This window comes from Salminus brasiliensis, chromosome 5, assembly GCF_030463535.1.
Source record: "Salminus brasiliensis chromosome 5, fSalBra1.hap2, whole genome shotgun sequence".
Lineage (NCBI taxonomy): Eukaryota > Metazoa > Chordata > Actinopteri > Characiformes > Bryconidae > Salminus > Salminus brasiliensis.
The window spans coordinates 658230-670729 of record NC_132882.1 but is presented as its reverse complement, the minus strand read 5'-3'; the positions used below and the strand labels follow the sequence as shown (position 1 = coordinate 670729).

Here is a 12500-nt window from a genome sequence, read left to right as displayed (position 1 = left end):
CAAAAAATCTGGACTGTCTGAGGGGTGCTGAGCACTAGTTGGAGAAATACTGGTTCAGACATTGGGGTTAAATGAGTATAAAAGGGATTGTATGGGGCTTGTTGGCAGGATGGGATAGGTTGGATAGGTTGGATAGCTCAGACGGGATAGTTTAGGCAGTAATGCTTGATGTTGGACAGGGTTAGACAGGCAAGACTAGACCATGTAGATGGTCTAAGGTTTTACTGTTGATGGTTTGAGGTTTAATACTTAGGACTGAATGGATTGGGTTGGACAGTGGAATTAGAAGGTTATGGGTTAACAGTTGGTGTTAAATGTGCAATGGAGGAAATAGGATTGTGTGGGGTTTATTAGTTTGAGTTGCATGGTTTGAGGGTTGAAGGTGAGAATTGGAGGCTTTGGGGGAAGAGTAGATGAAATTGTGGTTCAGCTATTGGGATTGGATGGTTTGATGGTTGGGATTAATTGGTTTGGGGGGGTTGATAGATGGTCTTAGATCATAAAGACAACACTGGGAGCTGGAGTATAATTAGCGTTTATTCAAATCTTAATCATTAATCTCAGATCATCACCATCATAAATATCATTCTTACATAGCAACAGAAATACCTGATAAATCTAGATAACTCTGCATAAACATCTTCATAGTGTATTTATATTTATATCCAAGTTCTCAATAATGTCATAGATTTTACTATTTCCTAAAATATTCTCTCAAATAAAATGAAGTTATTCTATCCTCTCTGAGCTAACCCCCACACACACACTTACATCTGTGTGGTGTTTGTGTGTGTGTGTGTGTGTGTGTACATGTCTTTGTGTCTGATTTGTGGTGTGTGTGTATGTGTGTGTGTGTGTGTGTGTGTGTGTGTGTGTGTAAGCTGCACAGAGAGCAGATGAAGAGAAACTAAACCCAAAGGGAGAATTCACTGCATTCTGCTATCTGGAAGACTGATTATGCTTACAGCGTTAAAATGTTTATGTACTTAACTGTTAAATGCTGATTATTATTCTTATTACCATTATCATCATTATCATCATTTTCATTGTTATTATGAATGGAAATACAAATTGTGGTGCAGATGTTCGTTAATCACCCTCCTCATCATCCTCAGAGAGAGTTTGATGGCGAGGGTGATAAGAACACTGACTGCACACAGTTTTACAACAATAAAGATCATTGTATTACTATAGTAATCAATAAACTTTACATCGGCGGATTCAGCGCTCAGCAGCGAGGAACGCTGCCTTCGTCGTCGGTAAACAAAATCAAGCCAGCTCTCACTTTCATCCTTTTCGAGATCGACAGGAATGCACTGGAGTTCCTACGCGTCCATCTGACGAGGTCCTGTCCGTCGCGTCTCTGGAGATGGGGGTGAGCTGAACGGGTGGAGCGGATTAACAGGATTTGCAGAGATGCAGAGTTCAGTCTGGCTGTGTGTGAGGGTGTGGTTTACTCTTTTATTTCTCATACAATGACACCGTCTTCAGAGATGCTCTCTTCTCTCGTACTAGTGTCCCAGTTCATAGCCCTGTTCTGTCTGTAGTGTAAAACGCCCTCAGCTCTGAGAGCCCTCATCCCTTACCCGCTCGTTCAGACCCTCGGAGGACACGGTGGATACGGAGAACGGAGAGGAGAGCCTAAAGGAAAGCATAGAGAACAGAGAGCTCAGAAATGCTTGAGAAAAGAACAGAACATGACCCCTGCTCCCGTTCTCCATCCAGAACCAAGAGCACGGAAGAAAGAGCACATATAAAGCCAAAGCCCCGTACACATATGATCTAATAACCAAAACCAAAACACACTACATCCCTTCATAATGTCAATCTGCCAGTTCTTTATATTGTATCAGAAATAGATGATGAATGGACCAATAGAAATGCTCCACAATGACTCTTTTACATGAACTTCCATTGAAAGTTAAGAAGCTTTTTCCTCCTCCTTCTGTAAAGCTGCTGTTCTGGAGATACGAGGTTCAGTCTTGTTGTAAAACTGAATGTTAACTAAACCTTTCCAGAGTCTTGCCACTCCAACCACAAAGTCACGGTCATCTTTGAGTTTCAGCCGAAACCATGTAACAGCCAAGAGCAACTGATCTAAAGATCTCAGAGACCTGGACACTGTGAGATATAGGAAGGTGCAGCTCCATTAAAGGCCAAAGAGTTAACCCCTTAAACAGCCTACAGCCCACCGGAGGGCCAAACGCACTATTATTATCTTTTATTAGCCCAATCAGCCCACTAGTTTGTACAGAAGTCCCTGTAGCTACTGAGTAATACACCTTAGTGTGTGATAAGCCTTGCGGTGTTAAGGTAATTGATCCTAAATGGTAGAAACTATTTTTGACAACATGAGCAGACGCTCATGCTGACTGTAAGTATAAGTCTATGTACAGGTCATTTCCTGTGACCAGACTGGCTGTGTGTGGTCATACTTAGTAGAAATGGACTAGGATCAAAATAGGATCTGGAGTTTTGTCCACATGATTATTTGGACCCTTTTCAACCTTATCCCTGATAAGTGCTGAGTAGGTTTCATTCTTCATAGATACGTCTGTTTAATTATTACAGCGAAGACTGTATTTCTATAATAAAGAGCTCTACGGTACCGCCCATGAGCCATCTGTCTGACACCCCGGATGTAAAGAGAGAACAAAAGTATGGTAACATTTATTGTTGATGGCCTTCTGTAGATGCTTAAATCAGCTTATCTTTCACTAGCATCCACCCAAATATCCAATTAAATGTAATATATTAAATCTAAACCTAAACCTGATCCTAATCTTATTTACATTTACATTTGTGGCATTTAGCAGATGCTCTTCTCCAGAGCAACTTACAAGGTTACTCATATTACAGAGAAGGGTCAATGCAGTGTTAGGAGTCTTGCCCAAGGACTCTTATAAGATAAGATAAGATAAGATAAGATAAGATAAGATAAGATAGTCCTTTATTAGTCCCGCAGTGGGGAAATTCACAGTGTTACAGCAGAAAGGGACAGCAAGACACTCAGTTACAAAAATTTAGATAAATAATTTACACTATAAACACAATATAAATAAGAATTAAAAAAGCAATAAACAATATTATTTACAGCAAAAGACTATTAATTGCACATGGGGGGGGGGGGGGGGTATTGCACATAGTATTCCCTGAACATGAACATGTGTGTGTAGTTAAGTGTGTGCATATGTGGTCCGCTGGGAGCAGTTATTGGTGTAGCACAGCACAGTCACCCAGACCAGGAATTGAACCCCAGTCTCCCACATGGTGTAGTAGCTCACTGGCTGGTAGTGGGGTTATCTGTTGCACCACACAAACCACCATCGTATCTTTAACCCAAATCCTAAACTTTATCCTAAACATAATTCCAGCCATAATCCTGATGAGAAGCAGCTGTTGAAACTGTGTGTTAAAGGTTAATGAGCAGATCTAGATCAACTGCAAGGGACCATCAAAATGAAGGGTCACTGAAAGGACATCAGGACAGTGGTATAAATCAAATCAATCAATCAAAACAAAAGACCAACAAATACTACCATTCACAAATCTACCCCTGAGGAAACAACATGGGAAGACTGTTACTGGCAGCCAGTGTAAGTGATAGAGGATGGGATGATATGGGTATTTTGTGCTCTAGCTTCATAATACACTGTAATCTAGCAGTGGTTCTGAAGGACAGGCTAATGACAAGGCCATTATAATAGCCGAGATGAGAGGCTGTGAAGCCATGAACTAGAGTTTCAGTGTCTTTCTTACTGAGCATGAAACGGAGGCGTGCAATTTTGCGAAGGTGGAAAAAAGCATTCCTGACAAGGGTTTGATGATAATATGAGCTTCAGAGGTGAGTAATGAGTCTAAAATAACACCAGCATCAAGAGGTTCAGCAGTGTGATAAACAGTCCTGTACTCTAGCTAGTGTCAGCTAACTGACCAAAACAGCAAAACTGACCAAATTACCTGCTGAGTCACCTGTGTTCCTTCACCTCAGCCACACATTCGCCAGATAGTTAACACTGTTAGACTGTGTCCCTTACAGATAAGTAATGCTAATCATTTTCAGCAAGCTGCTTCAGGTCACAGCCTTTTTCAAAGATGGAGGAACAAACCGGAGACAAGCCAGATCAATACCATAGAGCGCAGTAACCAACACCATAGATTAGACAAGAGAACAAGTGATGGTCAAAACCATCAGACAGGCACAAACTGGCGATCACATAAGAGGGTTGCGATACACATACATCTTCAGTAGAACCAGACAGGAAGGAGTAAACTACAGATCAGAGCAGGGGCGTGGCTAAAAGCCTTCATTCTAACCAAGCAGGACCTCACCTGCTTCCACTCACTCACATCTGGGTAATGAGCTCCTGCATGGTTGGAGTGAAAATCTAAGCACAGGCACACGAGCCCTTCGTGGGTAAGACTGGACACCCCTGGATTTGAGTGAGGAAAGGGACACTCTTCTCATAATGAGGAGGAAAAACACAGCTTTCTCCATGTCTCCACCAGCCACTCTACTGGAAGAGGACCGTTCCATGAGCTGCACAACACTGTGGACCATATTTCACAGACTCTCTGTTTGCCTCATGTTGATCAAGAACCAGAGATTTGTAGTGAAAACGACAGCTTTCTAGATGTTGCTGGGAAACAGAACCAGCCTTCAGAGCACAGTCTTCTCACCTGTCGGTAAGCCTCTTCAGCGCACGCTCAATGTTCATGCGATGTCCGACGCGACTCACTCCGAGATCCAGGAAGTCCTCTTTTGTCAGAGATGGCAGGTGGGAGCCGTCAATCTCGTTGTCCAGGAAACGCTCTCGATGCTCCGCCAGGTTCAGGTAGGTTAGCCAATCGGCAACGTCGTATTTGCTCCAGTAAGGGAGGGGCTTGGATGCAAAAGGTCGGTTGGGTGGAGGAGGTGTAAGGGTTGGTGGGTAGCTCATACAGGAAGGGGAGGAGCCACCTGACAGGAAGTGGGTAGGGGAAAGGGAGCGGGAGACTAGCAAGGGGTTAGGTGGTTGGGCTGAGGAAGAAGAGGGCATTAGTGGTGGAGTCTGGGGGAAGAAATGCTCCGCTAGAGGATGGGTGGAAGACGGAGGGGTGAGGGGGGCCCTGCATATCGAATGGAGATCCAAAGAGAGGGGCAGTAGGGAAGAGCGGGAGGGAGGAAGGACGTGGTGGACCTGGCTGGGGTCGGTCCGAACAGGAAATTAATGGACTTGGAGCCCGCCGACGCTGACCGTGACACTCGGAGCGGCGCGACTCCGATGCAGAAAACAGCTCCATAGCCTTAGCGCGATACTTGGCCCGATGCTTTGGGGACGTGGGGTAGGGGGGAGTAGGACGGTGAAAGAGGGGGGTGAGACAGGGATGAAGGAGAAAGAGGTGGATGAGTGAGAGATATAGGCGAGATGGGGGGATGAGCGTAGGATGGAGGAGACAGAGGAGGATGGGCAAGCGAGAGAGGAGAGAGAGGAGCGTGGGGGAGCGATGGAGGAGACAGAGGACAGTGAGAAAAAGAGAGAGGTGAAGGGGAGTGGGTCCAGTTAGAATAGGCAGGAGGTTGAGGCGGACACTGGGAGAGAGGGAGTGGCGTCAGGGTTGGGGTCAGAGGACTGGTAGGCAGAGGGTTTGGGTTTAGGGTTGGGGTTAAAGGTGAGGAGGGTATAGGATTAGTAGTCAGGGTAGGAGTTAAAGGGTTTGGGCTCAGATTTGGAGTTAATGGGTTAGAAGTAAACGGAGTTGGGTTAGGAGTTAAGGGATTAGGGGTTAAAGGGTTAGGGGGTAAGGTTGAGGTAAGGGTTGGGGTCAAAGGATTAGGGGAAATAACTGGGGTTAGGGGGTTAGGGGTAATAGTCGGGGCTAACGGAACAGTAGGTAAAGTGGGGGACAGAGCTCTCTGAAGTGTCTGAGCAGAGGTGGGGAGGAGGGATGGCTGGGCATGACCTGTGGGAAGTAATGAAGACAGGTCTTCTGAAAACCTGCAAGAGCAATAGGTAATGATAGAGAGGGGAGAGATAAACCAGAAAGAGAAAATACACAGGAATAGAGAATCATAAAAACTGCCTTTGGGAGGAATATAGAAAGTGCTTTTTCAGCGCACAAGGCGTCCACCACCTGACGAGGAAAGACACAAATCCTGAACACTGACAGGGCATCATTCTGAGATGACATTATGGTGTTCTTCAAGGCTGAGTGCTGGGTCCTCTGCGTTACCACTGTCGAGCGGGAAACTCGTCATTGCTTTGACAACCACAGCTGTAGCTCTACATGAACAAATATGCAGGACTCTGCCCCCCCCCCCACCCCAATCCCCACCTACAGATTAGTTTTGCTTTAGTTACACATGATCAAAGTGACAAATAGAAACAATGCTATTAGATGCAGAATCATCCAGTGGTTCTTCTAATTGAAGAACTCCTTTTGATCATCATGAATTTCTTTTAATGTTTTAATGTAACCAGGAAAAGTAGTAACAATAAAAACTAACCTGAGGTTTAATGCTTCACCCAAGGGGACTGACAGTGGCCAGGGCTTTGGAACCTTAGGCCCTTCAATGTCTATGTCCTGTTTTCTCTTTCTAGGGTTAGTACTAGCAACCTTCCAGCTCCTAGTAGGTAGTCCTAATGACTGAGCTGCCACATACACCCTTAGTTCCCCTTCATTCTGTCTCATTTTAATGCAAAGGTCCATGTCTGTCTTTCTGAGGGAGTGCCAAAGCTCATTCAGAATGCAACAACAGCAAATGCAACAACAAGAGAAAAGCAGCTTAAATGGCAGAAACAGCCTTTTGTGTTGGAGAATGCTAACATGCTAACATGGGAACTCCAGCAACACCAGGGCTGAGGATCACTGCTCTACAGGATCATGCAGTGTGTAAATTAGTTGTAGTAGACGATGTCTGACCTTTGGGACTGCTGCAGTCCTTGGCCCTGCCAGCCCCCCTAGCTGCTGCAACTTGTTGCTGAGTTCACTGATGATGCTGGCCTTCACACTGGAGAGAGGAGAGTTCAGTCGGCGGTCCATAAAAGCCGGAGCCTCATCATTGCCTCCAATACTACCCTGTCTCCCATTGCCTCTTCGTCTGGCCGGTAGAAGCTAGGAGCTGCACTGGTCTGGCGCCGTAGCGACGGGACGGTTCGGCCACCCTCCGTGTGCGGGTGCATTCTGATTATGTTGTGTGGGTGTGGGTGTGGCTTAGCGTGTGGCGGCGGTTTGGTTCTGTGCATGTGTGTTTTGGAGTGCATGTCGTTGTGTGTTTTAACAGGGTGTCTGTCAGGGTTGGACATACAGGACTCCAGGGACACTCGTCTTCCAGCTTTCACCTCGTCCCTCAGTCTTCCGCTCTCTATGCTAACCCTTCTCTCCTGCTGCTGTTTCCTTTCTCTCTGTGCAATGATGTGTTTTTCCATGTGATGGTCACTGCTGCTGTGGCTGTCCGGCTCCTCGATTCCAGAATCCACACTGCTTCCGGCCAGTCACGGTTCTTGGCTGCTGGTGGGAGCTGGTCACCTGTGACAACTGGCATGCTTGCTGAAGGGTAGTCATGGTGACAGTTACCACAGCAGCAGTGCCTGTGGATATGGCAGCGGTTGTCATGTAGCGTAAGTAAGAGTGGCATTACGGTCCTGTGGCGGATAGAAAAGTGGCTGAGGTCTGTGCAGAGAGGCAGGGTCTGAGGATGTGGGAGGAGCTGAGGGAGAGGAGGATGAAGGAAGGTCTGAGGAGATGGGAGTGATGGGGAGAGTGCTGACTGGGTCAGATTAGCCACTTCACTGTCATATGATGTCAGGCTGGAGGCAGCGGAGTCCCCTGCTTGTGGGGAAGGGAGGGGTGGCTGAGGAGGTTGTTGGGGTGGTGGGGGGTTGGCTGGGGGTATTTTGGGGCACAGCTGGGGTGGGGGGATCAGTGGAGATGGGGGAAAGAGATAGGGATGAACGATTGCAGAGGGATGATAGGGTGATGGGACTGAGTTTCAGGCAGAGACTGTGAGGATTCTGTGGGTCTTGGAAGTTCAGGGTCTGTGAGGGTTTATGATCCTGCAGGGACTGCGGTGCTGAATGCGGCTGTGGGTTCTGGCCATGCTGCTGTTGTTGCTGCTGCTTTTGTTGATGGGCATACCCTGGTGTTCCTTGTGTTGACCCATCCACTCATTAGCAAACTGTAGAGGAGGGGGCAGAGGCTCTGCAAACACAAACTCATCTGCCACATCAACTGATGGAGCTGGAGGAGGCAAAACCATTACACCTCCTCCACCCTCTGCCACTGGATCACCACCTGTTTCTTCATCCTTTTCTCTGTCTGTCAGTCTGTCTTTATGTGCTGCCCTCTCTCCTCCTCTTGTAGCTTCCTGGGCAGGACTAGAGGGCACATGGCTCACATAGCCTGTGGCGTTGGTGCTCACCTCACTCTCCATGCGCAGTAAGGAAGGTCTGCGAGGGGCCTGAGTGGGCACCTTCCCATGCCCTTCCCTATCTCTGAGGAAAGTCTGATACTGGTTAGTTCTGTCAGCTGTAAACCGCACCTTCTGAACATCTCTGCCCTCCCTGTCTGTAGCTTCTCCAATCCAGTCCCCAGCTCCCATCCCACTTCCTCCCAATCGCAACATCCGGGGAGACTGGGGACGGCTCAGAGGGGATTGCCCTGTCGATGTAGGTGTGGGTCCCGGTGCCACTAAGATAATGGGCAGTGTGTGATTGGTGTGTGTAGGGGGAGGTGGCCGGGTGGTGCTGAGGGAGCTGAGTGGGCTGAGGGTGCTGAGGCTGTTGGGGGTGCTGTGGGTGTTGGGGGTGCTGTGGGTGCTGGGGGTGCTGTGGGTGCTGTGGTGGCTGAGGGTGCTGAGGGTGCTGAGAGTTGTGGGTAGTGGAGGGGAACACTCCAGCAGTGGAAAACTGACGGCCAAAATGTCTCTCGTCCCTACGAGTACGGCGGTCATCCTTTAGCGCCCGCTCACGAGCAGCTAGTGCCAGACCCAGGGGGCTTGCAGGGTCCAGAACTTTCCCAGTTAGTGGGTGGATAAAGGTTGTGGCATGATGGGGGGTGGCTGAGGCATACTGGGGAAGGCCAAAGGCAGGTGGCATGCTGCCAGCATCACTAGAGAAAAGCCCCTTCATCTATGGACTTGGATGGGCGAAGGCGAGGGGAGGTGCCCATTTCAGATGGAGCTTGGCCAGACTCCGGCTCATCCAGCATGTCCTCCTCAGAGGAGTAAAAGAAGGAAGTGCTTTTCCTGCGAGAATCGCGGTAACGCTCTCTCTCTCTTCTAGCTGTGCCACCACTACCTAGATCCGCCCGTTCTGATGGCTGAATAGGTGGCAAGACTGGTGGCAGGCCCGAAGGAGTCTCAGGACTAGGAGGCTCCTCCTCTTCATCATCAAGCTGTGGGGAAGGCTCTGCCTCCACGCTGCTGTTCTGGCTACTGCGTCCAGAGCTGCTGGTGGAGGGTGCCTTCACGATGATGGTCGGATAGGGATCGAGCTTTTCTCTGCCCGCGCTGCCCCACCCTCCTCCACCTTACGCTGCTTCAGCAGAGGCCCTTTACCCCCGCGGCGACCGGCACTCTTGGTCACGCCAGGAGACTGGCTACGCTGTGCTGGCAGCTGCTTGGGGGCTATGTCAGAGGGGGGCGTGACACTGCTGTAACCGCGCCTTAGACCACCCATCTTAGCCCCTCCCCTTCTGCCCGTATCACCCTCCTGTAAGAGAAAGAGCGTATGAGAGCAAGGATTAAAAATGGTGCATCAAACAAAAGCAGAAACAGAAAACAGCTCACAGCTCCCTAGTGGTCACTCTGCTGCCAGAAGAGAAATCCACTGTTTTAATTTCACTGGTTTATCATTCAAACCCTGGAGCGACGGAATGAATGCCAACATCAGAGAGGGAAACCCTTACATCTATAAAAGGTAGACGAGGCTTTGGTTCTTGTTGGATGCGCTGTTTTTTTTTTTTAAGTGAGTGCGAGTGTGAGCACGAGTATGAGCTCATCCAGAGCTCAGTTTGGATCAGTAAGAGCTTACTGTTCTTTTAGCCAATCAGAGAAAGGATAAACACAGTGATGTATGTCCTGTTCATGTGTTCATTGTTCAGAATGAGAGTTTCTGACACTGACAGAATAGACAGCTGTGGATTTTGGGCTTTGTGAGTTGGAGGACAATCTTTTCAGTATAATCTCTGTGTTCATTAAAAGGTTGCTGTTCGTGTAACTCTTTTCAGGAAATAAACGTGTGTTATGTTTCTGTCTGATTGTTGGTTAAGGCCTCTGTGTCTTAATGAAAGCTTTGCACTTGTGTGTAGATTAGCTTGTGTCCTTTCATGACCTCCATGCCCATGTGTGCGATGCTCACCCTGCGGGGAGGTGGGTGGGGAGGGGCTCTGTTTGGCACCTGACCATGGGATAGGTAGTGAGAGGGGGGCATGGGAGGGGCAGCGTTACTGTGGGTTAGCTCCGCCCTCCTACTGACAGGCAGCGGTGGTTCAGGTGCAGATGTGTCAGGTGGAGGGGGGATGTCATCTGGTCCGGGGACAGACAGACTGCGAGACAGTTTCATAGTGGGGGGGTGCAAATGCCCCCTTTCTTCCTCTGCTATTCCTATAGTTAGAGAGAGAGGGGGGGGGTATTGTAGTTAATGACATTGCCACAGATTCCTGTATGAGATATCACTAGGTGGAGCTAAGCAAATGATTCATAGTGTTACCAGAGTATTAGTGACCGGCTCAATAACTGGACCTACCAACAGATTTTTGACGAAGCATCACACCATTGCTGAGGGGCGTGGCTTGATGAAAACTGGGCATAATTAGAACCATACCCAGACCCTGATGTCATCACGCCGATACCTCCTGATTGGTCAAAACTTTGCTGTAAAATAAACACATACATAAGTTGATTGCATTCAGCGACACTATCAAAGAGGCAGTATTTTGATAGTGTAACTATGGTAACAATGCTGGTACCTCTTTAAGCAGAACAGAGGCAGTACTTTAATAGTGTAACTATGGTAACAATGCTGGTACCTCTTTAAGCAGAACAGAGGCAGTACTTTAATAGTGTAACTATGGTAACAATGCTGGTACCTCTTTAAGCAGAACAGAGGCAGTATTTTGATAGTGTAACTATGGTAACAATTCTGGTACCTCTTTAAGCAGAACAGAGGCAGTACTTTGATAGTGTAGCTATGGTAACAATTCTGGTACCTCTTTAAGCAGAACAGAGGCAGTATTTTGATAGTGTAACTATGGTAACAATTCTGGTACCTCTTTAAGCAGAACAGAGGCAGTATTTTGATAGTGTAACTATGGTAACAATGCTGGTACCTCTTTAAGCAGAACAGAGGCAGTACTTTGATAGTGTAGCTATGGTAACAATTCTGGTACCTCTTTAAGCAGAACAGAGGCAGTATTTTGATAGTGTAACTATGGTAACAATTCTGGTACCTCTTTAAGCAGAACAGAGGCAGTACTTTGATAGTGTAGCTATGGTAACAATTCTGGTACCTCTTTAAGCAGAACAGAGGCAGTACTTTGATAGTGTAGCTATGGTAACAATTCTGGTACTTCTTTAAGTAGAACAGAGACAGTACTTTGATAGTGTAACTATGGTAACAATGGTGGTACCTCTTTAAGTAGAACAGAGGCAGTACTTTGATAGTGAAACTATGGTAACAATGGTGGTACCTCTTTAAGCAAGAAGAACCGCAACAGTGCTTTAGTAGTGTATCTGCTGTAATGGATGGCCATCTTTCATTAGCATGACCAGGGGAACAGTAACAGTGCTGTGAAAGTGTTACTATGGCAACTATGATAATAAGTTATTAGTGTAACCAGAGGCAGGATATTGATAGTGTAACTATGGCAACAGTGGTGATACCTTATTAGCATAACAGGGTAATGTTGCTTTAACTATGGTGATAGAGGGTCTCTCTCACTAATATAAGCAGAGGGAAAGGGTGTCTTGACGGTGTTACTATGGCAACTGTGGCTGTACCTCATTAGCATAGAAGCCCTTGTTCCGCTCCTTCTTGCCTCCATGACCTCGGTGACCCTGAGAGTCAGACGTGCTGATTGTCTGCTGAGCAGCAGCCAGAATCTCGTCCAGCTTATCTATCAGACAGAGGGAGAGTCAGAGAGTCTAAGGGCTCCTTCTCACCTGTATCGTTTGATGTGGAACAAACAAGCTTTCCCTTTAGTCCGGTTCATTTTGACAGGTGTGACAGGTGTTGCCCCTATCATTACTCCAGCACCAGCAGCACCAACACTAACGACAGGACATACACTATATGGACAGAATTATTGGGACACCTGCTCTTCAGTGTTTCTTCTGAAATCAGGGGGATTAAAGAGCTGATCCTGCTTCTGTTGGAGTAACTGTCTCCACTGTCCAGAGAAGAAGACTTTCTGTGTGGATTTGATTGCATTCAGCAACAAGTGTGTTAGTGAGGTCAGGATGTTGGATGATGATCACCACCCCACCTCATCATCCCCAACTCATCCCAAAAGTACTGGAA

At 47.4% G+C, this 12500-nt stretch overlaps 1 protein-coding gene across 1 annotated transcript in view; it reads right to left on the bottom strand.

Moving 5' to 3' along the window:
• Positions 1 to 519: 519 nt before the first annotated feature.
• Positions 520 to 12500, bottom strand: part of LOC140555800 (SH3 and multiple ankyrin repeat domains protein 1) — a 67159-nt gene continuing 55178 nt past the window's right edge. The window contains 21 exon segments of the mRNA XM_072679117.1: positions 520 to 1641; positions 4681 to 5108; positions 5110 to 5331; positions 5333 to 5978; positions 6904 to 6941; positions 6943 to 7040; positions 7043 to 7462; positions 7465 to 7539; positions 7542 to 7598; positions 7601 to 7714; positions 7717 to 7956; positions 7959 to 8015; positions 8018 to 8149; positions 8152 to 8656; positions 8658 to 9104; positions 9106 to 9464; positions 9467 to 9692; positions 10341 to 10585; positions 10728 to 10758; positions 10760 to 10855; positions 11981 to 12096. Of these exon segments, the coding sequence (XP_072535218.1) occupies positions 1560 to 1641; positions 4681 to 5108; positions 5110 to 5331; positions 5333 to 5978; positions 6904 to 6941; positions 6943 to 7040; positions 7043 to 7462; positions 7465 to 7539; positions 7542 to 7598; positions 7601 to 7714; positions 7717 to 7956; positions 7959 to 8015; positions 8018 to 8149; positions 8152 to 8656; positions 8658 to 9104; positions 9106 to 9464; positions 9467 to 9692; positions 10341 to 10585; positions 10728 to 10758; positions 10760 to 10855; positions 11981 to 12096 (4634 nt within the window). The 3' untranslated portion in view covers positions 520 to 1559.